The sequence below is a fragment of the Podarcis vaucheri genome (genome assembly GCF_965113315.1).
Source record: "Podarcis vaucheri genome assembly, chromosome: 9".
NCBI classification, from domain to species: Eukaryota; Metazoa; Chordata; class Lepidosauria; order Squamata; family Lacertidae; genus Podarcis; species Podarcis vaucheri.
In genome coordinates this window covers 73,341,992-73,369,449 of record NC_138767.1, presented here as the reverse complement: position 1 = coordinate 73,369,449, position 27,458 = coordinate 73,341,992, and the positions used below count along the sequence as shown (strand labels likewise).

The 27,458-nt window shown below is 44.2% G+C and overlaps 2 protein-coding genes across 14 annotated transcripts in view; one reads left to right on the top strand and one right to left on the bottom strand.

Annotated features, from left to right (window-relative positions):
• The first annotated feature begins 1,267 nt into the window (after positions 1 to 1,267).
• PACRGL (parkin coregulated like) lies at positions 1,268 to 16,846 on the top strand. Its single transcript, XM_082237456.1, has 9 exons — positions 1,268 to 1,564; positions 4,345 to 4,423; positions 4,559 to 4,716; positions 5,922 to 5,989; positions 7,020 to 7,110; positions 10,287 to 10,421; positions 14,154 to 14,261; positions 15,170 to 15,250; positions 16,086 to 16,846. Exons 1-9 carry the CDS (start codon positions 1,271 to 1,273, stop codon positions 16,140 to 16,142), a joined length of 1,071 nt encoding a protein of 356 aa, XP_082093582.1. The 5' UTR covers positions 1,268 to 1,270; the 3' UTR covers positions 16,143 to 16,846.
• Positions 16,847 to 18,336: 1,490 nt separating this feature from the next.
• Positions 18,337 to 27,458, bottom strand: part of KCNIP4 (potassium voltage-gated channel interacting protein 4) — a 443,652-nt gene continuing 434,530 nt past the window's right edge. For all 13 annotated transcript variants that reach the window (XM_082237474.1, XM_082237483.1, XM_082237479.1 and 10 more), the window contains 4 exons: positions 23,846 to 23,953; positions 21,960 to 22,064; positions 21,498 to 21,560; positions 18,337 to 18,475 (listed from right to left, as the gene is read on the bottom strand). In XM_082237474.1, the coding sequence (XP_082093600.1) occupies positions 18,428 to 18,475; positions 21,498 to 21,560; positions 21,960 to 22,064; positions 23,846 to 23,953 (324 nt within the window). In that variant the 3' untranslated portion in view covers positions 18,337 to 18,427. The remainder of the gene's footprint in view (positions 18,476 to 21,497; positions 21,561 to 21,959; positions 22,065 to 23,845; positions 23,954 to 27,458) is intronic.

The following is a 27,458-nucleotide window of genomic DNA, read 5'->3' as shown; positions in this document are numbered from 1 at the left end:
AGTATTTTAAAATGTAAAGCAGAAAATTTAGTATATATATATATATATATATGGTCAACACAGTCAAAGGCTTTTGCATAGTCAATGAAGCAGAAGTAGATGTCTTTCTGGAACTCTCTAGCTTTCTCCATTATCCAGCGCATGTTTGCAATTTGGTCTCTGGTTCCTCTGCCTCTTCTAAATCCAGCTTGCACTTCTGGGAGTTCTCGGTCCACATACTGCTTGAGCCTTCCTTGTAGAATTTTAAGCATAACCTTGCTAGCGTGTGAAATGAGTGCAATTGTGCGGTAGTTGGAGCATTCTTTGGCACTGCCTTTCTTTGGGATTAGGATGTAGACTGATCTTCTCCAATCCTCTGGCCACTGCTGAGTTTTCCAAACTTGCTGGCATATTGAGTGTAGCACCTTAACAGCATCATCTTTTAAAATTTTAAACAGTTCAGCTGGAATACCATCACTTCCGCTGGCCTTGTTATTTGCAGTGCTTTCTAAGGCCCATTTGGCTTCACTCTCCAGGATGTCTGGCTCAAGGTCAGCAACCGCACTACCTGGGGTGTATGAGACATCCATATCTTTCTGGTATAATTCCTCTGTGTATTCTTGCCACCTCTTCTTGATGTCTTCTGCTTCAGTTAGGTCTTTACCATTCTGAAGGAAATCAGACCTGAGTGCTCACTGGAAGGATAGATCCTGAAGCTGAGACTCCAATACTTGGGCCACCTCATGAGAAGAGAAGACTCCCTGGAAAAGACCCTGATGTTGGGAAAGATGGAGGGCACAAGGAGAAGGGGACGACAGAGGACGAGATGGTGGGATAGTGTTCTCGAAGCTACCAGCTTGAGTCTGACCAAACTGCGGGAGGCAGTGGAAGACAGGAGTGCCTGGCGTGCTCTGGTCCAGGGGGTCACAAAGAGTCGGACACGAGTAAATGACTAAACAACAACAATATATATATATTTGTGCGTGTGTGTGTATACACACACACACACACACACACACTCTGTCTGTATATATATTTAAATATACATATTATATATATATTAAATATATATATATATATACATATTTAAATATGTGTATATATTTAAATTTAAATATATATAGGATGGTAACAGGTGGGTCCCCACCCGCGCAGCATAAATCCTGGCTGTGCCAGCCCCCTCCCCCCCCCCCCGTTTATGGGCATTGCGCGTGCGCGCACTGTCATGTCATCAATTGTCCTCCCCATTTTATTTTATTCCAGTTGGCCACAGCAACAGCTGTTATCACTCATGCTATCGCCTCCTGCCCATGCGCAGTTCTCTCACCAAAAGCAAAGAGTGTGCGCGTGTGTGACGGAATTCCGAGCACGCACAGAACGCCTTCCGCCTTCTCCGCGAGGTTTGGCCTCTCCGGGCGCCCGTAGTTGCCTTGGCAACGGCGACGGGCAGCTGCGGCCTGCGCGGATTTCCACGCCTTTCCGAGGAGCCGGCGAGCGAGCGAGCGAGGGAGGCGGCGTCCCGGCGAGGGAGAGGCGCGCTCCTTCCTTCCTTCCCGCCCGTCCTTCGGTTTTTCGCCCCCGGGCTGTAAGTCCCTCCCCCCCCCGCAGGTAGGTGGCTCGTCCCGCCTCGTCGCGTTAACGGGCGAGGGAGTTTGGCTCGCGGGGTCCTGGAAGCAGGGCAGCCCGAGCATGCGCAGAGCGCCTTCTCCTCCCCATAGCGCTGAAGAAGGTGCGCTTCCCTGAGCATGCGCAGAGCGCCTTCTCCCCATAGCGCTGAAGAAGGTGCGCTTCCCTGAGCATGCGCAGAGCGCCTTCTCCTCCCCATAGCGCTGAAGAAGGTGCGCTTCCCTGAGCATGCGCAGAGCGCCTTCTCCTCCCCACCCCCTCAGCGGGGAAGGCGAGGTGGTGTGCCCCCCCCAAGCATGCCTTTCCTCCCCTCAGCACTGAAGGAGGTGCGCTTCCCTGAGCATGTGCAGAGTGCTTTCCCCGCTGAAGAAGACGGGGCTTGCGCACACAAGATTCCAGTGTAATAACTTAGTTGGTCTCTAAGGTGCTACTGGAAGGAAATTTTTTTTATTTTAATTTTATTTTGTTTCGACTATCACAGACCAACACGGCTACCTACCTGTAAATGCGATTGAGTGTTTGGGGTGGGAGGAGGAGGGCTCTGTTAATTTCATTGTACACAGGTAGTACATTGAAAATAAATGTATTATTATTATTATTATTATTAATTTATTTTCTTGGCGCTGAGCTCCACTGGGATTCGGTAAGGTTTGTTACGCCCCTGAGAAGGTTCCCTGCTGGATGAGTCTACTGCAGTGTCAGGTTTCCTGCCAGGTGGCACAGGGGAACCCATACGCCAGGTGTGAGCCTTTTGTGTTACACCTTTAGGCTCCAGGTAGAAACGTTCCTTTCACCTGGCCTTTGGCGGATTTGTATCCAATGCACCACATCGAATTGGTGGGTGGGTGGGGAGCGTTTATTGGGTTGTTTTTCTTTATAATTTTATTTTATCTTGTGAACTGCCCCGAGACCTGCGGCTGTAGAGTGGTAAAGGTAAAGGGACCCCTGACCATTAGGTCTAGTCATGGCCAACTCTGGGGTTGTGGCGCTCATCTCGCTTTATTGGCCGAGGGAGCCGGCGTACAGCTTCCGGGTCATGTGGCCAGCATGACTAAGCCGCATCTGGAGAACCAGAGCAGTGCACGGAAGCGCCGTTTACCTTCCCGCCGGAGCGGTACCTATTTATCTACTTGCACTTTGACGTGCTTTTGACCTGCTAGGTTGGCAGGAGCAGGGACCGAGCAATGGGAGCTCACCCCGTCGCGGGGATTCGACCTGCCAACCTTCTGATCGGCAAATCCTAGGCTCTGTGGTTTAACCCACAGCGCCACCTGCGTCCCTCCAAGGTAAAGGTAAAGGGACCCCTGACCATTAGGTCCAGTCATGGCCGATTCTGGGGTTGCAGCGCTCATCTTGCTTTATTGGCCGAGGGAGCCGGCATACAGCAGTAAAAAAATTTAATTAATAGTCCTCTCACCTTTGTGTGCCTCCAGCCACTGGTGTTAAAAGGAAAGAACCTCCATGTTCAGGGGCCCTGTCAGTAGCAGTTAGCTGTATCTTCTGTGAATTTGCTTCACCCTTTTAAAAGGTCAGTTCATAATACCGTATTTTTCGTTCTATAGGACGCACATTTCCCCCTCCAAAAATTATGGGGAAATGTGTGCGTCCTATAGAGCGAATGCAGGCTCCGCCACTAAGCCCAAAGCCAGAACAGGAAGACGGAGCACTGCGGAGCGCTGTGTCACACTGCTCTAGCTTGGGGACGGCTGCACGCCAACCTCTGTAGGGCAGCGGGGTGCCTTCACCCCGCTGTCCTGCAGAAGCTAACAAGGCTGTTCCCAAGCCAGAACAGCGAGATGGAGGGCGAGCGGGGCGCTGCGCTCCAAAGGCTTCAGGGATCTTTGAGGCTGACGGTGGGGAAAAGCAGCCCTTCCCCCCACCGCCAGCCCCACAAGCTCTGGTGAATGTACCTTGTTTTAGAGGGGGAGAACAAGAAAAAAATTTTTTTCCCTGTTCTCCCCCTCCTATGGTCCAGTGCGTCCAATGGAGCGAAAAATGCGGTAACTAGGCCGATGAAGATGATGATGAATTAAATTTGTTCACCACCCTATACCCGCAGGTCTCAGAATGGTTCTGACGTCTGCAATTTCCCCAAATGCGGGAAACTCAACTACCCATCAGTTTCATTTCGTGACTCTGAGTTAGTATTAGCAAGAGGCAGTAAACATCATTATTCCGTGTAAATGTGATTAGGATTGTAGCTACAAAAGTTAGATATTGATTAATACTTTCGTGTGCTTCTATGTTACGGACTTTTGTGTTTTGAGATTGTAAACTGTCTTGTGATCCTTGGATGGAGGGTGGTATAGAAATGTTGATACAGGCAACCATCCATTTACATTCCATGGCATATTTGAATCACCATTGGAAAAGCCTGCCAGCATCCTGTTCCGCCCTGCAATATTCCACCCTTTTTTTGTGACTTTTTGGGTCACTTCCGGGTTTGGTGCAATGCGTGTGTGCACGGTTGTGCAAATATTGAACACATGTAAATGCGGGTTTTTCCTTTAAATACTTTGTACCATAAAAGAGCTGCCTTAGATCCATTTACAGAAAATAATCCCCTTTTGGTTAACTCTGCAGGGATTTCTTCAAATGTCCATAGATCGATAGGACTCTTAAAAATGCACATTTTCTTCTCTTTAATAGCCCTTCTATTTGAACAGTCCCTTAAGAAGTTGTGCTACCAGGATACAAATGCAAAGTGATGCCAACCAGTATCAATTTCTCTTTGTTCAGGTGTCTCTACATACCTCCCAAGGAGGTATGCAGCAAACCAAGAAATGTGAAGGCGCATGTTTGAAAAATGGAGCAAGTGGTATGTCTTTACTGTTTAGTGACAGCTGAACTGTGTTTTATTTACCTGCCTTATAATAAAAAATATTTTTCATTAAGAATGTAAATCCCATCCCTGCTTTCTTCTGTGGGGTCTTTTTTGTTTTTGGTGCTGCAGGAAGCAGTGGCAAAAGAACGTCTTCAGGTTCTCAAATGGCTGAGAAAACTGTGACACAGAAAAGAAAGCCATTACCCACTTCATTGACTTCCCCAGATCCTGTAATTAAGCCGCAGCCCAGGCCCAGTGACAGACTTAATCCCAAAACAATTGATCCGGTAAGTACAGTCAGAACTTCTGGTGGCTACATAAAGATGTTAGCCCATTTCTTCAGAAAATTATGCAGGTGATTAAAAAAAAAACGCTGATAAAAAGGGCAAATAAGGTGATAAGCATAATCTCTGCTGAACTGAGTTAAGGGTATCAAAATTTGGGGAGCAAATCTCTGCTGCTCCAGAATACTCCTTGCCATTCCCACCCTTTGATTTTTCATTCCGTCCCCACAACAGTCACTCAGCATTCAATGCCATCTGCCCACGCTCATTCCTTCTTGGCTGACTTGCTTTTTGTAAGTGATTTTTAGAAGCAACTTTGCTGGCAGACGCTTAAGTTTGGAAATTCAGTTGAGTGCCCATTCTTGCACCTCTGAATTCCAGGGTGTGCAGTAAAATATAGCCTTAGTTTGGGAACTCTGGTTTGGGATTCTCTGTATCTGCAGTCACAAGTTTTAGTGGATTTTGCCTTGTAAAGCCGCAGGCTCCCTCGGCCTGAAAGTGAGATGAGCGCCACAACCCCATAGTCGCCTTTGACTGGACTTAACTGTCCAGGGGTCCTTTACCTTTAGTGTTGGTGGTCATGATGGCATTTCGTATGAATGGTTGCCTTGAGTAAAACTGTGTCTGCCTCAGGTGACAAAAGTGAGTCCTAAATGACAAGACTTCATAATGTCTATATTTCCAAGTTCTATAATTTAGTTGGAAAGTTCTGAAAATTGTTTTTTCCAATAATAAAGTACATTCTCAGCAACAAAGAAGTGACTCTTATATGACTGTTCCTTATATGCATGCAGTAAATTATGATATTCTTGTAAAAGTGAAGCATCTCTGCTTGTTGTTACGGGTGGTTTTCCAGGCATTAGCAACACATCGCATTGCCTGCATTTACTTTTATTACTTTTATTTACTTTTTATTTTATTTCTATTTCTATTTACTTTTATTGTTCTGCATTCAGATTATTTAAATTTGCATTTTTGCACCCTCTGTTCAAGCTGTTGTATATATGCTGTTTTTGAGATCAAAGCTAAGCATTTCAAGTCCTGTTGCTTTTAGTAGAAGAGATTTAAGGACATTTAAATGAATCTTGAATTAATATAGGACTTGAAAAGCATTTTTTGACTGGTTAAATCTCTAGGTTTTAAAAATAAATGCAACTGAACTTATCTGCCTCTTGGCTGACTAACTCACTTTCATCTTTTTATTCTAGTTTGGTGGTCAATCAAGAGCTCCTTCTGCCTTTGCTGCCATTTACTCTAAAGGGGGAATTCCTTGCAGGTAAGACTTGGAGGTCAGAAGTGGGTGAACATAAGGAACTTAAACAATAGGTTTTGTATTATTGGTCAACATTCTGTGAAGACTTTGGGTTTGCTTATCATAAGAACAAATGTTCAGAAGGCATTATCAGGTGCATCAGTCAATACAGTGGTACCTCGCAAGACGAATGCCTCGCAAGACGGAAAACTCGCAAGACGAAAGGGTTTTTGGTTTTTTGAGTTGCTTCGCAAGACGAATTTCCCTATGGGCTTGCTTCGCAAGACGGAAACGTCTTGCAAGTTTGTTTCCTTTTTCTTAAAACCGTTAATACAGTTGCAACTTGACTTCGAGGAGCAACTCATAGCACGTGGTGTGGTAGCCTTTTTTGAGGTTTTTGAAGACTTTGGTGATTTTTGAAGCTTTTCCAAAACTTTTCCGAAACCGTGCTTCGCAAGACGAAAAAATTGCAAGATGAAAAAACTCGCAGAACGAATTAATTTCGTCTTGCGAGGCACCACTGTATTGCTAATGGAAATGACACTAAGGTATTGCATGTCCCTCAGTTCATAACTGGTAGGAGGATATGTGAACATTTTTTATTCAAAAGCATGATATGCGAGGTGAATGTACTACAAGTGATGTTTTATCTGGCTGCTGGACATGGACACCAACCCTTCATGCTGTTGTCATCAGATGAATATCCATGTGTGCACTGGCGCTAGAAGCCTTTACTGCAGGAGTGGTTAACCTGTGGCTCTTTGGATGTAACTTTCATGACCCCTGACCTTTGGCCATGCTGTCTGAGCATGACTAATGTTGGATATCATCCATAATTGTATTAAAATAATCTCTCTTTTTTGCTTGGACAGCCTTACATTTTTAATAAGAGTCTATTCCAAATGGGTGGTGCACCATGCTTGCAAGTATCATACAAAATATACCTGAACTCACACAGGTTTAGTTCTTTTGGAACAGTGTTTTAGGATCTTCTGCATGAAGTAGGCTCAGTACAACCATGCCTTATTGTTGATTCTTAACTTTTCTGTTTCAGGTTAGTTCATGGCTCTGTAAAACACAAATTACAGTGGGATTGTCATCCTGAAACGCTTCAGTTTGATCCTCTTCTTATAACTTTGGCAGAGGTGAACATTTTTCTCTATTTCTTTAGAATCAAGCTGAAACTACCCTTTTATGTTGCATGTTTTGATAATTTGTTGTTTTTAAATACAGTGGTACCCCGCAAGACGAATGCCTCGCAAGACGGAAAACCCACTAGACGAAAGGGTTTTCCGTTTTGGAGGCGCTTCGCGAAACGAATTTCCCTATGGGCTTGCTTCGCAAGATGAAAGCCCATAGGGAAATCTCCAGGACAGCGGGGCTTTTCTCCCCACCGCCAGCCTTCGGAAGAGCCTGTCGAAGGCTGGAGGTGGGGAGAAGGGCTTTTCTCCCCACCGCCAGCCTTCGGAAGAGCCTGTCGAAGGCTGGCGGTGGGGAGAAGGGCTTTTCTCCCCACCGCCAGCCTTCGGAAGAGCCTTCCGAAGGCTGGCGCGGGGAGAAGGGCTTTTCTCCCCACCGCCAGCCTTCGGAACTCTGGCTGAATTCATTCAAATTGCGATGAAAAGTTGGAAGTAGCTTAAAGCAAAGTATCAGACTGTTAACTCTCCTCTTTAATAGATTAAAAAGTTGGGGATATTGTGTAAGTAATCTTTTGAAGAAAAGCAAAGACTGTCTGCCTCTGGGGTGAAGTCAAACCGCTACATTAGCAGCCCCGAAGTGACCTCATTTGCACACAGGCCTGGGCAGTCTATATGGAGGTCCTGGGCTGCCCAGACGACACAAACCTGCTCTTGGCTATACATAATCCAGAAATATAGCAAGCTGGTAGTATTCCAGTCCACTGAGTCACCTGTCCTTCTTCCTCATCAAAACTCTACATGGTCTCTGTTGATTGCCCACAAACTGTTGTTCTATGGGAAAGGAGGTTAGGGTAGAAAAAGCTACCTGCATTAACACTGGCCACAAACCCTGGCCTATGTGCTTATCCTTTATATATATGTAAAAATTAAACATGTTGTCCCTGTGTTGTGATACTTTTTAACAGTTTTGTATAAATACTTCATTGTCACACATGGATAATTGGTGAGCCGTATATTAAATGTTTTGTTTATATAAAAGCATTTATAAAAACACTCAATAAATTATTATTATTATTATTATTATTATTATTATATTAAGAAGCTTGTTAAGGTTTAATGTTTTACTACTGGAAGCCACCCAGAGTGGCTGGGGCAAGCCAGTCAGATGGGCAGGGTACAAATAATAGGTAAAGGGACCCCTGACCATTAGGTCCGGTTGCGAAAGGCTCTGGGGTTGCGGTGCTCATCTCGCTTTACTGGCCGAGGGAGCTGGTCATGTGGCCAGCATGACTAAGCCACTTCTGGTGAACCAGAGCAGTGCACGGAAACGCCAGTTACCTTCCCACCTATTTATCTACTTGTACTTTGACGTGCTTTCAAACTGCTAGGTGGGCAGGAGCAGGAACCGAGCAACGGGAGCTCACCCTGTCGTGGGGATTCGAACTGCCGACCTTCTGATCGGCAAGCCCAAGGCTCAGTGGTTTAACCCACAGCGCTACCCGCGTCCCAGTTCAAATAATAAATTGCTATTATTCTCAATATTTTTTAAATCTCTTAAGCGGCTCACTTGCTCACTTGAAAAAACAAATAGTTTTTTCAGTATAGCTGTTGCTGAATTTAGTTTACTATTAGCTGTTCCAGTAAATTAAAATAGTGTTCTGTGCTTCACAGCTGTATAGCCAAGAGCAGAAAAGAAATGTTTGCTAGAGGCCTTGCCTTCTACACAGGTGCATTTTGCACATCTTCCAAAAAGAGCAATACAATGGTGCCTCGCAAGACGAAAAGAATCCGTTCTGAGAGTCTCTTCGTCTAGCGGTTTTTTCGTCTTGCGAAGCAAGCCCATTGACAGCGGATTAGCGTTATTAGCGCTATTAGCAGCTTTTAGTGGCTTAGCGGCTTAGAAAAAGGGGGGAGGGGAAAAAACCCGCAGGAACTCGCAAGACATTTTCGTCTTGCGAAGCAAGCCCATAGGAGATTTGTTTTGCGAAGCACCTCCAAAACGGAAAACTCTTTCGTCTAGCGAGTTTTCCGTCTTGCGAGGCATTCGTCTTGCGGAGCACCACTGTACTCCATCTTTGCTTCTCAGTATTGGATATGCATAATGATCGCACATTTTTCCTGTGAGCTTTGCTCAGCCATATTTCTGAATTGTATATATTATCTTGATTAGTGTGGTTCATTCAGGACTGCATTTGGGTGTGCAGTGCTGTATATCCTTTCAAACATCTACATCTGACCTCAGTTCTGTCTGACAAGAAAGGCCTTTTTAGTGTGCTACTGAATTCACTTCCTAGAGGAAACAGCCTGGAAGTCAATTACCAAAGATAGGAGTTTACTCTTGGCGTCCGCTTTGTTCAGTAACCCATCCAAATTACATAATTGGCATGTTTCGTTTATCTTCTGCATCTGCTAAGAGTGTGCAGATCTATAATTATAAGCAATAATTGAATCACATCAAACATACATTTTGAGCCTCAACAGCGTGTCAAATTGAATATTACATTTTTAAAGGCTTTCCAAATCTCTGTTTCTGATATGTGAAGACAGAGAGAACACTTCTGAACATCCCTAACAAATAATCTAGTGTGCCATGATTTCTTAGGCTGCAGTGGCTCATTCAGTCCTGGAATCTGATTGTTCCTGAGCTTCAGCTACAGGAACTGTTGAGCCACTGGGGGCATTTCTCCCCTGAGACCCTTATACACTGTGAGCCAGAAGCCTTTTTCAGGACTTGGGAGTGGAGGGGGCTACTAGCAGTCAGTTGTGCCCTTAACTCCCCATGTCCAGGAGTGTCTAAATAGGGTTCTGTCAAGGAGTTATGGTTGTCCAGTTACAGCTAAGGCTGCGTTGTTTGGTTGGAGTTCTACAGGATACTGTTCTGCCTGTTGCAGCACAAGCAGAAGGCCTAGAAATAATTCGGATTGTGTACTGTTCCTGAATAAATGTAGAAATAAATGGATTAAAAAATGAAAGTAAGAAAATACACATGTTGAGAAATTTCGGTATTTAAGATTTGTTTAATGACATTATGTTCCATGGAGCCACAAGGTGGCACAAGTGTGTTTTGAATGCGTGTAGTGAAAAGAGTATAATATACTTTTTTTTGAGGTATTTGTATTTTTATCAGCAGACATGGTGGGCAGGTGGAGCTTACTATGATGTTGTTTTTATTTCTGTGGCAGGGATTAAGAGAAACAAGGCATCCGTACACATTTGTATCCAAGGAGGGCTTTAAAGAATTGCTCTTGGTGGCAGGTGCCGCTCAGAAAGCCATTCCGTTGTTGCCACGGCTAGTTCCAGTATTGAAAGCCGCTCTGGTATGTCTCTCCCATTTGTGAACTCGTATACACAACATATTGTAAAATTTCAGGGATCAATGAATTTTAGGTGGCCTTGGTGGACCAAATAATTGCAAAGCCCAGGACAAGAGCAGCGTCTTTGTCCCTGGCCTCGTGTGGTATTTGGAAACACAGCACAGGTTTGATGACAAACAGGGTACTCCTTCTGTGTCCAGCACAAAGCCAGAAAGGGGCAGTGACATGCTGTGGGCAGCCTCTCCCCTTTTTAGATGGCTGGAGCTCTGAGCTCCAAAGAGGCACAGAGTCAATACAGTCGTACCTCTTCTTGCGAACACTTCATGTTGCCTTTTTTCGGGTTAAGAACACAGCGGACCTGGAAGTGTTTGTTTCCGGGTTTCGCCGCATGTGCAGAAGCATTCTGCGCGGTTCACGCATGCGCAAAAGTGCTCTATTGCGCTTCGCACAGAAGCGCCGCTGTGGTTACAGACTTTTCGGGGTGCGAACGGTACCCCAGAACGGATCGTGTCCGCAATCAGAGGTACCACTGTATTTCTTCTGCCCAGATATATTGATGGATTGATTAGATAGATTTATAATTTGCTTTTTGAAAACAATCGTCACATGGTAGCTTGCAATATGTATAAAGTACAATTCAAAACTAGTGGGGTACAGTGAAGGCACCTGCCGTGTGGCTGGAGCTCAAAAACTGACAGACGCAGTTAAAAGCCCCCAGTATGGCTCTGCTGTCCCTTCCTGCAAGGGCCACAGGGGTCGGTGTGCTCCTTTCATCTCCAGTGGTTGGAACTCCAGCCGACACAGGGGCACACTTCTGTCTCTGTTTGGGGCTGAAGGAGGGGCAGGGAACACCGCTCCCTCTTTGCAATTCCAGTGTTATAAGAGAGCCTCCGACTCACCTGTCTTCTCAAGGCATGGAGGAACCCTTGCAAGCAAGGTTGTTGAGCCATGTATGGTTTTAACCACTCTCAGTTTAATCGACATTGGCTAGAATCCTTGGAACGTGTGCACAAAACATTGACTTAAAGGTATATGGAAGATAAAATGATACCCACAGATGGCTCAGTTGATCTGGATTTTAATCCTGCTCTAGGGGTTTTCAGCGATTTAGACTGCTCGTGCTATATTATATCTGGGTTGCAACTGCTATTAACGTAGAGTAATCCCATTGAAATTAAGAAACATGAGCACGTTAGAACCATTAATTTCAACAGGTTTAAAGGTTAAGGGACCCCTGACCGTTAGGTCCAATCGTGACCGACTCTGGGGTTGCGGCGCTCATCTCGCTTTATTGGCCGAGGGAGCCGGCGTACAGCTTCCGGGTCATGTGGCCAGCATGACTAAGTCGCTTCTGGCAAACCAGAGCAGTGCATGGAAACGCCGTTTACCTTCCTGCCGGAGCGGTACCTATTTATCTACTTGCACTTTGACGTGCTTTCGAACTGCTAGGTTGGCAGGAGCAGGGACCGAGCAACGGCAGCTCACCCCGTCGCGGGGATTCGAACTGCTGACCTTCTGATCGGCAAGTCCTAGGCTCTGTGGTTTAACCCACAGTGCCACCCATAAAACTTGAACACTACTCATAATTTAAAGAAGCAGATGCCAAGTGCTGCACCTGAACAAAATGCAGAGATCCCTGCTCAGCAGCTAATAATAATAATAAAATGAATTGAAAGAGGATTGAATTTGAAAGTGCCATCCAAGTGCACTCAGAAATAATCTCATCCCATCATGCCACAGCAGTATTAAAATCCCACCACTTATTTTTGTTCTTTCCCCTCCTGCCTACATTGTAAACCATAAACCATGGTTGCTTCCACCTGCTGTTTGCGTTGCTCACCTGTGCAGTAACAGGCTGGGCTGCACAACCCTAATTTGTCCCACCTCCTGGATCATGTAGACCGGATCCACTAGGTGGGGTGAAAGAGGGCTGTGCAGCACTGGGAAAGTCTCTTTGTAGTAAAGGTAAAGGTAAAGGTACCCCTGCCCGAACGGGCCAGTCTTGACAGACTCTGGGGTTTGTGCGCCCATCTCACATTTATTGGCCGGCGGCCAGCGCTGTCCGGAGACACTTCCGGGTCACGTGGCCAGCGTGACAACGCTGCTCTGGCGAGCCAGAGCCGCACACGGAACGCCGTTTACCTTCCCGCTGGTAAGCGGTACCTATTTATCTACTTGCCCCCGAGGGTGCTTTCGAACTGCTAGGTTGGCAGGCGCTGGGACCGAGCAGCGGGAGCGCACCCCGCCGCGGGGATTCGAACTGCTGACCTTTCGATCGGCAAGCCCTAGGCGCTGAGGCTTTAGCCCACAGCGCCACCCGCGTCCCTCTCTTTGTAGTAGCTGTGGGCTAATTAAGTTTCTGTGTGGTGGAATACCTGTTTATGGCGGTTTGTGATCATTTGTTAACAAAACTGAGGAAGCATTACTTGTGATCCTAGCCCTCTTTAGACGCTCATGTTGAACATGTAAGGGCCAAAAGTGTGTAGTGGGCTCGTCCGGCCCCCAACATCCTCATGAGTGCGATTCACTCCACCCTGACAATCCCACATTGCATAGAAATGTCCGAAGGGACTTTCTATGCATGATTGACTTAGAAGTCTCCCCACAATCAGTCAAGTACAGTGGTGCCTCGCAAGATGGAAAGAATCCGTTCCGCGAGTCTCTTCGTCTTGCGTTTTTTTCGTCTTGCGAAGCAAGCCCATTAGCGGCTTAGCGCTATTAGTGGGCTTAGTGGATCAGCTGATAAGCGGCTTAGCGGATCAGCGGCTTGGCGGATCAGCTGATAAGCGGCTTGGCAGATCAGCTGATAAGCGGCTTGGCGGATCAGCTGATAAGCGGCTTAGCGGATCAGCTGATAAGCGGCTTAGTGGCTTAGGATCAGCTGATAAGCGGCTTAGTGGCTTAGCGCTAGTAGTGGGCTTAGCGGATCAGCTGATAAGCGGCTTAGCGGATCAGCTGTTAAGCGGCTTAGCGGATCAGCTGATAAGCGGCTTGGCGGATCAGCTGATAAGCGGCTTAGTGGCTTGGGTAAAAGGGGGAGGAGGAAAAAACCCCCGCAGGAACTCGCAAGACATTTTCGTCTTGCGAAGCAAGCCCATAGGAAATTCATTTTGCGAAGCACCTCCAAAACGGAAAACCCTTTCGTCTAGCGGGTTTTCCGTCTTGCGAGGCATTCGTCTTGCGGGGCACCACTGTACTCTTGAGATGCAGAATCCAGTTTTAGTTGTGGACAAAAGACCCTTTAAAACAATTAGCACTTGATGATGTTGCCTAACTCCACTTAATCTACATTCTAGTAATTAATTTAATAATATTACAGGAACTGCCTAATTGCAAGGGGTTATTTATCAGTGTTTCTAATGGGATTTGTTCAAAGTGTTTGAAGAGTTTAAATACTGCAGTTTTACTGTCAGCATTTCTGCAGACAAAGCAAATAGTTTTTATGCTTAGATCTTGGCTGCAAACCTAAACAGCGTATTGAGGAGAGTCCAGTTGAACACAGTGAGACTTACTTCTAAGTAATCATACATAGGATTATGTTGTGATGAATATTTAAAAGTGTTTATCTGAAGCTGGTGAATACATATGGGTTGCATTAAAACAGTGTTGCATATTGCAGAGTAAAAAACCAAATATTTTTCAATCTTGCCATGTTGGAGCATAAAAACAATCACATTTGGTGCATGCTGTGGGCAAATCATTTGTCTGGTCAATTGGTTTCCCCCTTTATTAAAGGCCCATTCAGATGGCGAGGTATTTGAAAGGGGACTGAACGCTTTGATACAACTGAGTGCTGTTGTTGGCCCTGCGCTTAATGATCACCTGAAACATCTACTTTCAAGTGTGAGTACAATATTTGGCAGTGGGTTTCTTGTATTTAATAATAATAATAATAATAATAATAATAATAATAATAATAATAATAATTTTTTATTTATACCCCGCCCTCCCCAGCCAAGGCCGGGCTCAGAGCAGCTTACAAGCAATAATAAAAACAAGTTGAATGATTACAACTTAAAAACAAAATTAAAATACAACATTAAAATATTACAACATTAAAATAAAATGTAGCCTCAACGCAGGAGGAGAAGGAAAGAAAAAAAGAAACAGAGGGAGGGAATCAAATTGGCTCCAAGCCAAAGGCCAGGCGGAACAACTCTGTCTTACAGGCCCTACGGAAAGAAATCAGATCCTGCAGGGCCCTGGTCTCATGAGGCAGAGCGTTCCACCAGGCCGGAGCCAGAGTTGAAAAGGCCCTGGCTCTGGTTGAAGCCAATCTAATTGTATTCTTGTATCCTGAGAAGCATTTGTTTCAGTTTGTGGCACATCATAATCTAGATTCCATGAGCTAATATGTTAATAGCATGTGGGCATTTTCACATTTCTGAACACGGCTTGCAGCATGCCTATTGAAGATGGTGCTTCAGCCATATTTTGCAGCATGGAAGGTGCTTGATAGCCCCCGTCCCAGTTTTCCTATTCCATGCAAGCAGCAAAATAAAGTTTATCAAGCTGCTCCTGTTAGGACTTGCATTCAGTTTCTTGAGTCACAAGTTGGTGGAAGCCTGAACGTGTAAAGATACTATGGTCCCTCCGAATCTGTGAAATTAAGACTGCCTCTTATCAGTCATTGTTACCAGGATGCATTATTCACAATCTGGTTGACGCTTCTCCATGTAATGGGCACAAAGGAGGACGTTGCAGCTACGTTCAACAAATAAACCCACTATTGTATTTTACTTTTGCCACAGCTTTCAAAGAGACAGATGAGCAAAAAGTACAAAGAGCAAACTACAGATGCCTTACAGAAGCTGGAGCAGTATGGTGGGAAGGTAAGCTCAATTGATTGGTCTGCTCCTGTGACATACCTAGGTCAGAATTTGCTTCTCCTGTTGTCTTCACTATCTCATAGTGTTAGGTTAAATCCATCACATGCAGTCAAGTTGTCATACGCTGATGATGCACAATCAAGTTACAATTCCACTTTGCAATTCTCCATAGTTTGGAGAGCAACACAAAAATAGCAATACAAAAATTCCATGTGTATTGATGTTCTGCATTAATAATAACAAAGCAGCCAAAAACAGAGGCAGCCAATATGCTTGTCTAGGTGCTGTGGACTCCAGTTCCCATAAACCCCAACCAGCATGGTCAACAGCCACTGATGGTAGCTGTTGTATCCCAGAGCCTCTGGAAGGTGGCATATTGTCTATCCCTGGTCTAAAATACCAGTTGACGAAGGAAAGATAATCATAGTTTGCATTCTACATGTTTGTAGTTCTGAACCCGTTTTGATTTCAGATACAGTGGTGCCCCGCAAGACGAATGCCTCGCAAGACGGAAAACCCGCTAGACGAAAGGGTTTTCCGTTTTTGAGCTGCTTCGCAAGACAAATTTCCCTATGGGCTTGCTTCGCAAGACGAAAACGTCTTGCGAGTGTTGCGATTTTTTTTTGCTCCCCCCCTTTTCTAAGCCGCTAAGCCTTTAATAGCTACTAAGCCGCTAATAGCGCTAATCCGCTAAGCCGCTAATAGGGTTGCTTCGCAAGACGAGAAAACCGCAAGACGAAGAGACTCGCGGAACGGATTCTTTTCGTCTTGCGAGGCACCACTGTACAGTTTATTTCAGCATAGACCTACCTTATTAAATTCTCATTTTTATCAACAGGAAAGTTTGACGGTTATAAAAGCTAAAATTCCAACTTACTGTTCAATCTCCTCCTAAAGAGAGGTGTGATGAAGAGCCTCCTCGGGACTATTTGGTATTACTTATCTTCCCCATACTAAACTGTTGTGGAATGTCTTAGGGAAACGGGGATCAATATTTAAAAATGAGGACAAATGTTAAGAGCGAATATGCTCAAGACGTGTAAATTATGGAAAACACCAGAAATGATACTTGTTCCAGTACTTCCGACAGGAATTGCAAATCAATTTGTCTGGTTTATTACAGTCAATAATAGGGATTACCCAGTTTTGTAAACTATAACCATAACAGTAACATTAATACTTATTTGCTGTGTTTACATGTTTGGGTGTAGTTAGGTATGTTTAGCAACTGCAGTGAGTTAGAAATGAAGGCACAATCCAACCATAAGTTAATCACTATTAAAAGTTATGCTGACTTCAGTGGGAAGTTAAAATCAATAGGATTTGAAGGTGTTTGACTTTGCCTGGATTGTGCTATGATTAATTTATTTTGACCAAGAACTAACTCACTACTGTGTCCATAGAGAAAATTATTTTTATAGTGTCTAGGGAAAAGCCTTCTTTCCCAAAAGGTTCTGGATAGGAAAATATATAAAATGTGTTTCACTGAACTGAGTCCTCTTTTAGTGCAAATTGTTCTGCTTTGAAAACATAGAAATTCCAAGTATTAAAAGACAACTAAAATATGCTTCAAGTATTAAAACTTATATATTAATAAAAGTGTTTGTGAATGTTGACTCCATGTAAGCCCTTTGGAAAAAACGAACTGAACCGCTATTCTGCATTTTTCATATTATTTTTTTTTATTAAAGTGCACATATAATTTTCACAAACACTACAGCAAATTTCAAGTGTACATGTATTGTACTACTCATATTCCTACACTGGTGATAGCAGAGCAGCCTTCAACATGCCTCATTCCCATCTCTACACCAGAATAGATGCCTGCTTTACTTCTATTTTTGCAAAAAACAGTTTGCAGCTCTCTTTGGACTCCTGTAAGCTCTTCAGATCCTTTGTGCAGAAATGTCACAATTAAGGTTTGCAATTGTCTGGTATCAGTAGTTATATGCTTGTGGGCAGGCATGTAAAAATGATTTGAATATGTGGGAGGGGAAGACGCCTCTTTGCTGGCTACAGTTCAGGAATGATGTCTGTGTAAAAAGGCAGGGAGGAAAGTAGAAGGGCGGTTCTTGTACCCATTTGCTCCATCTTGACACATGCTTCTTCCCTCTTCCCTGTAGTAGCCTTTAAAGAAAAAAAAGTTGCCTCCCCTTTTAAAAAAAAACCCATTACCACCACTACTCTTACATAACTGTTCTAATGAACGTATGCATCTTCCACCATAGTCAGAGGAGGAAAATAATTTCAAAACTTGCAGTCTAGTGTCCGGCATGACTCTATACTGCTATGTATCCTGAGCAGTGAGTGCTTAGAAACTTACAAATACATTCGTTCCTTTTTTACTACTAATTTTGGGCCAGTCCCACAGTTAAAAAGTAGTAGTTCAGTTCCCTCAGGCAGTTGCTTTAGTTAAACAAAGCAGCACTCATTGTAAAGCTAATTTCTGTCCATTATGTGGGAGCGTAGCACTTCAGTTAAAATTCAGACAGAATTTTACATAAACTGGTGATCTTAAAGATGACCCTTAGGGTCCCTTCCAGCTCTGGGCACAAACATACATTTGACAAGTATGCTGTGTGCTGCAACATTATGGGGAATAGGGGTCATGGGCAGGCTCAATGCATGCAGACTTCCCCTTTCCAGTAATGACCTGTTGTGATGTCAGCATAAGGGAAGGCAGAGGAAACAGGACTCCACTGCACCCAAGAAGGATTGTGCCCAAACTGTAATTAGCTGTAATACCTTTAACTGAGAATTGTGTAAGATTACGTTCATAAACAAGGGAGTATAAAATGAAAGAGTTTTATAGCTAATAAACTCATCTAATAGAAACAAGTAACAGATCCTGCCCTCTTCCTCTCTCCTGGATCTCTTCTATGAAGTTTTGGAGGTGATAATTCCATTTTCATTTTGGTTTCTTTGGATTGTTCTCTGAATCAAATGATCTTTTTTTAAGGACAACTACGTGAGCATTGTTTAAGAGAACTATTTTACCTCAACTACTGGAAAAATAGGGTCTCCGTAGGAAGGCTTTGATTAAACGAAACTTATTTGCGTTATACACATCCGTGTAAAGCTGAGCAATCCTGTTTTATGGTAAAAGTGGCAACAGCATTATGGATTAGTTGTTGCAGGATTGTTCATACCGTCCATTTATTGAAGAAGAACCGCGTCGAGTTAGATCACATTTTCAAAGAGCTGCATGGAACGCATTATATTTTCATCCTGTAAGAAAGAGACATCTCATCTGAGAAAGAGATTTAAAATCTGAAAGTGAAAAGTCAGAAATATTTTTAATCCAATATTTTCCTCCTTAGGCTGAAAAACCACACCCTTTATACATTTTCAGTGTCATAAGCAGCTAAACGTTAGTATCTACTCTGGGTATGTCCAAGGGCTTCCAAGTGGGATTTTTGATTATTTTCTTTGACTAGATTTCTCCTATACCACTGTCACAAATCCTGCAAGTCTGCTGACTGTGCAGTTTTGCTCTAAAGCCTAGTTTATATGTGATGCTGCACAGCCCAGTGTTCTATACAGGCCCCAGTACGTTTGAAGACACATTGTTCTGCTAATAGTACCTGCTGCTTACAGTCTATCACAAATAATTTACAGAGAAAACATTGTGGGGAGCTGCTAAAGTTTGGCGATGGCGTACAATTACAATCACAAGCCTGAAAATTAAACATGTAACTCACACTGGGTCTGTCTATCAAATATAAGGTAAAGGTAAAGGGACCCCTGACCATTAGGTCCAGTCATGGCCGACTCTGGGGTTGCGGCGCTCATCTCGCTTTATTGGCCGAGGGAGCCGACGTACAGCTTCCGGGTCACATGGCCAGCATGACTAAGCCGCTTCTGGCAAACCAGAGCAGCGCACGGAAACAGCGTTTACCTTCCTGCTGGAGCGGTAACTATTTATCTACTTGCACTTTGACGTGCTTTCAAACTGCTAGGTTGGCAGGAGCTGGGACAGAGCAACACGAGCTCACCCCGTCGCAGGGATTCAAACCACCAACCTGCTGATCGGCAAGTCCTAGGCTCTGTGGTTTAACCCACAGCGCCACCCGCATCCCTGTCTATCAAATATACCTTGCTGTTTATAGCAAAATATTGATAAAACACAATGGAGGCAACAGGCACAGAACTTTGTAGGAATTGGCTTAAGAGGTTCAGCAGCCATGCCAACCTTCTGCTGTTCTTGAGATGCGCCACAACCGCTACTGCAGAAGAAGCCAATGGGAAACCTCTGGCTCTCACACAGAATGTGCAAGGAAAGGGGAAGGCCAACCAGGGTCACAGGTTATGTTTGAGGTCGATCAGATCCTCTCCCTTAACTTTTAGCTTTTATTTTAAAAAGAAACCCTTTTGGAAACCAAGGGGAAATAGGCACGCAATATCCTACACAGTTCATTGGTAAAAGGTAAAATTCTTCTTACCTATTCTTGGCCAACGAGTGCAAAGGTCTTGGGATTATTGACAGGCAAGTGACTTGCTTGTTCATTTTATTCTCAGTAAAATGTTGTCTTATCCAAATGAATTCATAAGCTACTTTAAATACAGTAATCCTGCAACTTACGCAGGCGTTATGTTCCAGGGATCGCGTCTAGAGCCAAAATGACGTATAGTCAAAGCATATTGGGATCAGTGGTGGGCGGGATTGCCAAAGTCGTATCCCCCCAAATGTTGCCCCGTTTCTGCTTCTATTTATTTATTTATTTTGCCGTGTGCATAAAGATGAATGAGCTCAAGTAAAAGGTGCGTAAGTTGCAGGCTTATGGTATAACATATTCAACAACTTACATTTAGGGTTTTTGCTGTTTTGCTTTGACATGATTTCCATCCTAATGTATACCTTAAAACACCAGGGTATGATCCTCCCCACTGTGCACTGATTTTTCCAGTGCACTTTGGCTACAGTGGGAAAAGGTAACTTTGCTGTCAGGGAACTGACATCGGAGCGAGAGGCGAAGAGGAGGCTCCCAGATGATGCTGGCGATGGACCCAGCAGCAGGGGGAGAAACAGCTCAGTAGAGGGGGAAGCCAATCAGCGCAGCACCAGGGATAAAGGGGGGCAGACGGGGGAATTGGAGAGAGGGCTCCAGGACTCTTCACTGGACATCAGTGAGGAGAGCCCAGGTCCTCCGCTACCCACGCCTTCCCTGCGCAGAAGACTCCCGCGCAGTGAGAGGAGGAGGAGACTGGGTGTCAAACAACTTTTATGTTGGAAGAGGTTCAAGAAACGCCCACTGACGGATTCTGCCAGTGACTGAGGCAGCCACGATGAGAAGGGGCTGTGCAGTTAGAAAGGTTTAACAAGGCAGATTAACCGAGAAAGGCACCAGTTTACGCACGAGTAACTCATACCCATTACATTTGCCAACCACTAGATATGACTTTGGCAGAGGAAGGCCTTCCTCTGTGTTCTATTTATACTGATGAAATGGGAAACAAAGAGACTATTCTCCAGCTTAGAGAAATTACCTGGACAGCCATTGATAAGTGAAGGGTTTTCATATCAAAAGGCCTTCTCTGAAAAGTGACTGTTCTTTTTTATTGAATGTGCCACTGCTGCTTCAGTCTTTATGGCATCTTGTTAAAATTATTTCGGTTTACCGGATGTACATTTTATACGTTCTGACATTTTCTCAAATAATTAAGGAGCATGTTGAGTAACAACATCCAGTGTGATCTCCGAGGCCTGCCCTGTTGCATGTTAGAGAAACGCTTGCTGGATATTGGATTCTTATTGATTCTCACAGAAGGAAACTGTGAATGTTCAGCCTGGGGGAAGGAAGACAGGGCAGGATAGGCTGACACTATCTTCAAATACCTGAAGGGCTGTCATATAGAATCCGACGAAGCCTTCTTACTAGGTGCCCCAGAGAGGAGGACTAGATCTAATGAGCTAAGTTGCAGGAGGAGAGAGATTCTGGTTACATAAATAACTTTTTGGTGTGGGCAGTTCAACAATGGAGCCAGTTACATAGAAGCTCTCCCTTCCTGGTAGTCTTCAGGCAACATCTGTTGGAATATTCGCCACCTCTGGATTTCTTGCACTGAGCAAGGAGCTGGACAGGTGAACATGGTCTCCCAATGGCCTTTCCAGCTCTATGATTCTATGAAATAATAAATGTGTTTTCTAAAATATGGAGAATTTGTGAAATACCGTACGTGCCACAGCTTCCTATTGCGGTTTTGTATTGTGTCATAAGAGCAAAGCACTATGAATATATCGGTTACTCACTTTTTGGCAGCTTTCAATGAATTCATCTATGGTGACCACGCCATCTTTGTTCTTGTCCATTTTCTGCCAAAGAAGAAATGCTTGCTTAAGTAATGTCGTTCTCCGGTTAAGACTGCCGCCTTTCTTTTCTATGAGAAGCCAGGTTTGGGGACAGGTGATAGCATAATGGCTCCCAAAGAAACTACTCCTACACTTGCCGACATTTTATATTTCTTTTAACAAATCACAGGTGCTGAGCTTCAAATTTGCGGGTGTCTCAAATATTTTACCCACCCAAATGAAAGACTCGCAGAGTAGGCAAGACAAAAATGGAAATGAAGAAGGGGATTTGCTTAATCAAATTAGTATAGGCAACAAAGCAAGAAGAGCAGGTTACATAGCCACACTGCAAACCATCCATACGATAACTATCTATGACCATCATTTCACCTGGCTCGCTTCCCCCACCCAAATCGTACCTACCTGGAAAAACGTTTCCACATGTTGTCTCGGGGCGTCTTCTTTGACAACAGGATAAGTGCATTTCCCCATCATATCATATATAGCTTTCATAATATCCAGCATTTCCTGTTGGGGAGGGAACAAAACATTAAAGTGAGCAGGAAAATATGCAGTGGGAAATGCACAATTGGGAAAAGAGTTGCATTTACAAGACAGAAGCCTTGCTAGCATAGAAGTGAAAAACCTTCCCAAAAATAATGGGCAGGTGTTTCATTTGCAATGATGAAAAACTTGTTGCTGATGCTTGAATACATGAACTGCTAAAAATCAACATTTCTTAAGTTGCTGGGTGTTGCAGCTCTACAGAATGCCTACCGAAGCATTTTATCTGATCTAGATATAGGGACCCCTGACAGTTAGGTCCAGTCGCGGATGACTCTGGGGTTGCGGTGCTCATCTTGCTTTACTGGCCAAGGGAGCCGGCGTACAGCTTCCGGGTCATGTGGCCAGCATGACTAAGCCGCTTCTGGCAAACCAGAGCAGCACACGGAAACGCCGTTTACCTTCCCGCAGGCAGTATTTATCTACTTGCACTGCATGCTTTCGAACTGCTAGGTTGGTAGGAGCAGGGACCGAGCACGCTATTTCCCCTAATATTCTACCTGCATCTTTCAAAAGCAATGTAAGAAATGGCCATCAGGTGGAAGCAGAAGACTGAGATAACCCCCATTGTGCCTCTTATTTCAGGAATCATAATAGCAAACCCCTCCCATTTTTGGAGTGCTGAGTGAATTCCATTTAATGTAAGGAGACTCGGTCTTTATACTTAACAGAGATTCAATTTGCATTGAAAAGAAAACACTAAACAAAGTCAAGCAGCTGCTGGGGACAAATCTGAATTAAATTTCATTTCAAATGGTTATTTGGCCAAATCAGACACTTGCTCACTCCCTCTTGTAGGTTTGCTGTCCTGCCGCCTTTGGCCATACTGAATTTTTTTCTTTTCTCCCTTGTTTGGAGAGAGTTTTCTTTACGAGCGAGTACTCAAACTTGCAAACATACACACATGCCGACAGAAATGAAATGACGGCAACTTTAGCGCTTGATTTGGCCATTTGCATAACTTAGCCTGGTTGGGCAGGTGACTGGTACACATGGAGAGGTTAGCTTGAGTGCGGAAAGCAACCCAAGCAGATGCTTGAAGCAGCAGCATTTGACAGTGTTATCATGGGACAGGAGCAGCACGAGATGTCGCACTGGAGCAGAGGTGAGTGAGATCTAATGTCCATTATACAAAGGATCCTGGCATTCGCCTCTTACTCATACTACAGCCACTTGGGAAAGCAGGAAGTCCTTAGTCCTGGAATTAATCTACTAAAACCAATAAACAGCAGCCCCGTTACATGCAATTAATGACAAGTGATGAAGATGATGGATTTTACGGAGCTAGCTGACCTAACCGGAAGAGTCCGCGACCAGAAGGAAGAGGAGTATCAGGAAGAATGGAATAAATTTAATGATTATTTAGTTAAATTTGCTAAGTTAAACTAACTGAAAATAGCTTGCAGATACTTAATGGGCTAAGGATTTTATATATGTTAAGTGATGAATTAATATGTTTAATTCCATAAGGTGAAGATCTAAGGATGTTAATGCTTAAGTTAAATTTTATAAAAATTGGGATTTGGAAAACCGTTAAAAGGACATGCAATGAAATTCAACCAAAGGGAAGCGAGGAAGTCACTTAACAAAGTTAATAACTAATTTTCAATAAGGCTATGATTTATGTTTGTTTGTCTTTGTGTGTGTGTGTGTGTGTGTTTATAATATTGTGAAAACTAATAATAAAAAACTGGGGGGAAATGACAAGTGTTTTCAAATTACAGTGAGTGAAATGGTCTCCTCACCTCTTTAGTTATACAGCCGTCCTTATTTATATCATACAGATTAAAAGCCCAGTTGAGTTTTTCTTGCACCGTCCCCCGGAGTAAAATTGAAAGGCCCATAACAAAATCCTGAAAGAAAGATCTTTTATTAATCCACCATCTTGCTATTTCCATCTGTTTTGCTGTGAGTCCTGCAATGCAGAGGTTTGCACTTGGTGACCCTATACTTCTGTTATCCCTGTGCGCGTGTGTCTGTGCTTGAGATGCAAAATTTGCCATCATAACCATGCTGCTTTTAAAAAAAAATCTGCAGAAACCAAAACCAAACAAGGTTGTCCTCAAAACAGAATGGCAGTTTTGCCTCCCTCCCTCGCATGGAAGACCCAAAGCATGAAAACTGACAGTCCAAAGTTAGGGACCAATGGCTAAGTATAGAATAATAGAACTGTAGAGTTGGAAGGGACCATGAGGGTCATCTAGTCCAACCCCCTGCCATGCTGGTATCTTTTTTCACAACTTGAACTCGTGACCCTGGGATTAAGAGTCTCATGCTCTACTGACTGAGCTATCCCTGTCCGGCAAGAAAAAGCACAAATAACAAAAGCAACTAAGGCTGAGCATGCAGGGCTGGCCTATTGAACATACAGTGAATAACTACCGTATTTTTCGCTCTATATGACGCACCAGGCCACAAGACGCACCTAGTTTTTGGAGGAGGAAAACAAGAAAAAAAAATATTCTGAATCCCAGAAGCCAGAACAGCAAGAGGGATTGTTCTGCAGCAAAAGCAGCAATCCCTTTTGCTGTTCTGGCTTCTGGGATAGCTGCACAGCCTGCATTCGCTCCATAAGACGCACACACATTTTCCCTTACTTTAGGAGGGAAAAAGTGAGTCTTATAGAGCAAAAAATACAGTATTTTATTACAGAGAATTCCTGATAACAACATTATAGAAGTGTAAAAACAGCTGAGAGTCACCCTGGGATTATTTATACTGGAGGGTGGTCTAAAATAGAACAAACAATAAGTGATACATCCAATTTTGTATGAGAAAGTAGTCTTCTGCACTTGTGTGTTAGCCTATGGGCAATAAACTCAATTAATTTAGTAATATAGAAGCTTCATCCCAAGAGGAATAAAAGTAATCTGAAAGTTACTGGGAATTTATTTCTGGTTGGCCACTGTGAGACTAGGATGAAATAGTAGATGAGCCTTTGGCCTGATGCAACAAGGCTCCCCTTATTTTTTTATGTAAAGCAAAAGCTACCTCAAACAGAGCAAGAAAGGTGTAGTTTGTACCGTATTTTTCGCTCTATAGGACACACTTTTCCCCCTCCAAAAATGAAGGGGAAGCGTGTGTGCGTCTTATGGAGCGAATGCAGGCTCCTTGGCTTCAGCGATAGCAACGCGAAGCCTCCGAAGCGTAGAGGGAGAGCTCCCCCCGCGCTCCGGAGGCTTCACGTTGCTTTCGTTGAAGCTGCCTGAAGCCCCCAGAGTGCTCCGGGGGCTTCAGGCAGCTATCCGCAAGCCTTCAGAGCGCAGCAGGAGTTCCCGCCGCGCTCCAAAGGCTTGCGGATAGCCACCTGAAGCCTGGAGAGTGAGAGGGGTCAGTGCACACCAATCACTCTTGTTCTCCAGGCTTCGCTGGAGAGGCGCTGCACAGTTTTCCCTCTGCGCAGCGCCCCTTCAGTGAAGCAGTAGGAGAAATGGAAGGGGCTCCGTTTCTCCTACCGCTTCGCTGAAGGGGCGCTACGCAGAGGGAGATTCCCCCCCCCCTGTTCTCCCCCTCCTATGGTCCGGTGCGTCCTATAGAGCGAAAAATACGGTATTTGCTGACCTCGATGTTAATCAATGAGGGATATTCTTGTGGGCTCCGCATATCAGAAAAAAACTCAGGAAAATGCAGACTTTTTGCCTGACCTCTAACCCAATCTAGCTAATTCATGGCACATCCTGAGGCTTCATGAGGCATTACAATCACTGGCAGCCCCGTTAGCACTTGTTGGAATCAAGGATTAGAACCGTCCATTCAACTTACACATAGAGAGAACATTTGCTGAAGCTAAGTGCACGTTGACCTGTGCAAAATGAAAATAACTTTCTTAACATAGCCAGTAACAAAGACCAAGATTGTGAAGGCCTGGTGCGTTCCTACATTTTATAAACATTATAATGCAACAACATCCTAAAGAAATCCAACAAAAAAATTACGGCTTTCTTGTGGCTGTTCTGTTGTGATGTGATAGGAAACAAGAAACCTAAATCTGGTCGTTCTGGTTGGCACACTAATAGGACCGCGTCTGAAAATAGCTCTGTTGGTAAACCTGTTTGCTTTCCTCCCTGCCTATTCAAACTCATACTCCTTTCAGAAATCTCCCGCTCTTCATATAACATTGTTCACAAGCACCAAAATACCGTTTGAGCTATAAGGGAGGTGAAAAGATGACCAAAAAACCCCCCTAAAGGTAAAGGGTAAAGGTACCCCTGCCCGAACGGGCCAGTCTTGACAGACTGTGGGGTTTGTGCGCCCATCTCACATTTATTGGCCGGGGGCCAGCGCTGTCCGGGGACACTTCCGGGTCACGTGGCCAGCGTGACATCGCTGCTCTGGCGAGCCAGAGCCGCACACGGAACGCCGTTTACCTTCCCGCTGGTAAGCGGTACCTATTTATCTACTTGCCCCCGGGGGTGCTTTCGAACTGCTAGGTGGGCAGGCGCTGGGACCGAACAGCGGGAGCGCACCCCGCCGCGGGGATTCGAACCGCCGACCTTTCGATCGGCAAGCCCTAGGCGCTGAGGCTTTAGCCCACAGCGTCACCCGCGTTCCCAAAGCCATTTTGACATGAGAGTTGATGCACAAGCATCCAGGGACAGGACTGGGAATTGCCTGTGATCAAACAAACCTAGCAATAGGTCCTCTATATTTCCGCCCCTGTCTGTTGAAAAGAATGTGTAAGGAACACTTCGACGGAGGAAAAGAGAACCACGGTAAACAAACAGCGTCTCTTTTCTTTTTTCAACAGGGTTAACGCATATTTCACTTGTGTCATCTGAGGAAACCAGACGGAGATTATTTATTCACCCCTAGCAACATAGCAGATTTATATCTGAGCCTAAGAACATTTGCTTAGAGATGTACATGCTACTGATGTCAAAACAGCTTACATGTAAGGGACTGAGCTTTTGGGTCACAACCTTAAAGGCTTTATCCCGCATATTGCTAGCAAATACTTTAGAATTCCAAGCCTGGTCACTTCTAACAGACACTACCCCTATTTTAAAAGAAAAACACTCGTCCTCATGGAAAATAATCACTACTAACCTTATTTTAATCTCACATTTAGAATAACATATAGAAACAAGGAATGCATTGGAAGACGAAGGAAGTTGAAGATGAAGAATTGACCCTGGCAAATTAAAAGATCTTCTTTCTCTAGTTTCATAGCAGAACTCATTTTAACCTTTTCCTAACTGGTATCAATTCGTCAGGGAACAGGGGAATGAAAGTAGGAGGGCCAGATAAATCAGAATTTGTCTAAGGTAATATTTTATTGGCTATTACTATGCTATTAAAGCATCGGTTAATCTTTGCATATTTAGTAAAATATTGAAGAAGAAGAAGAAGAAGAAGAAG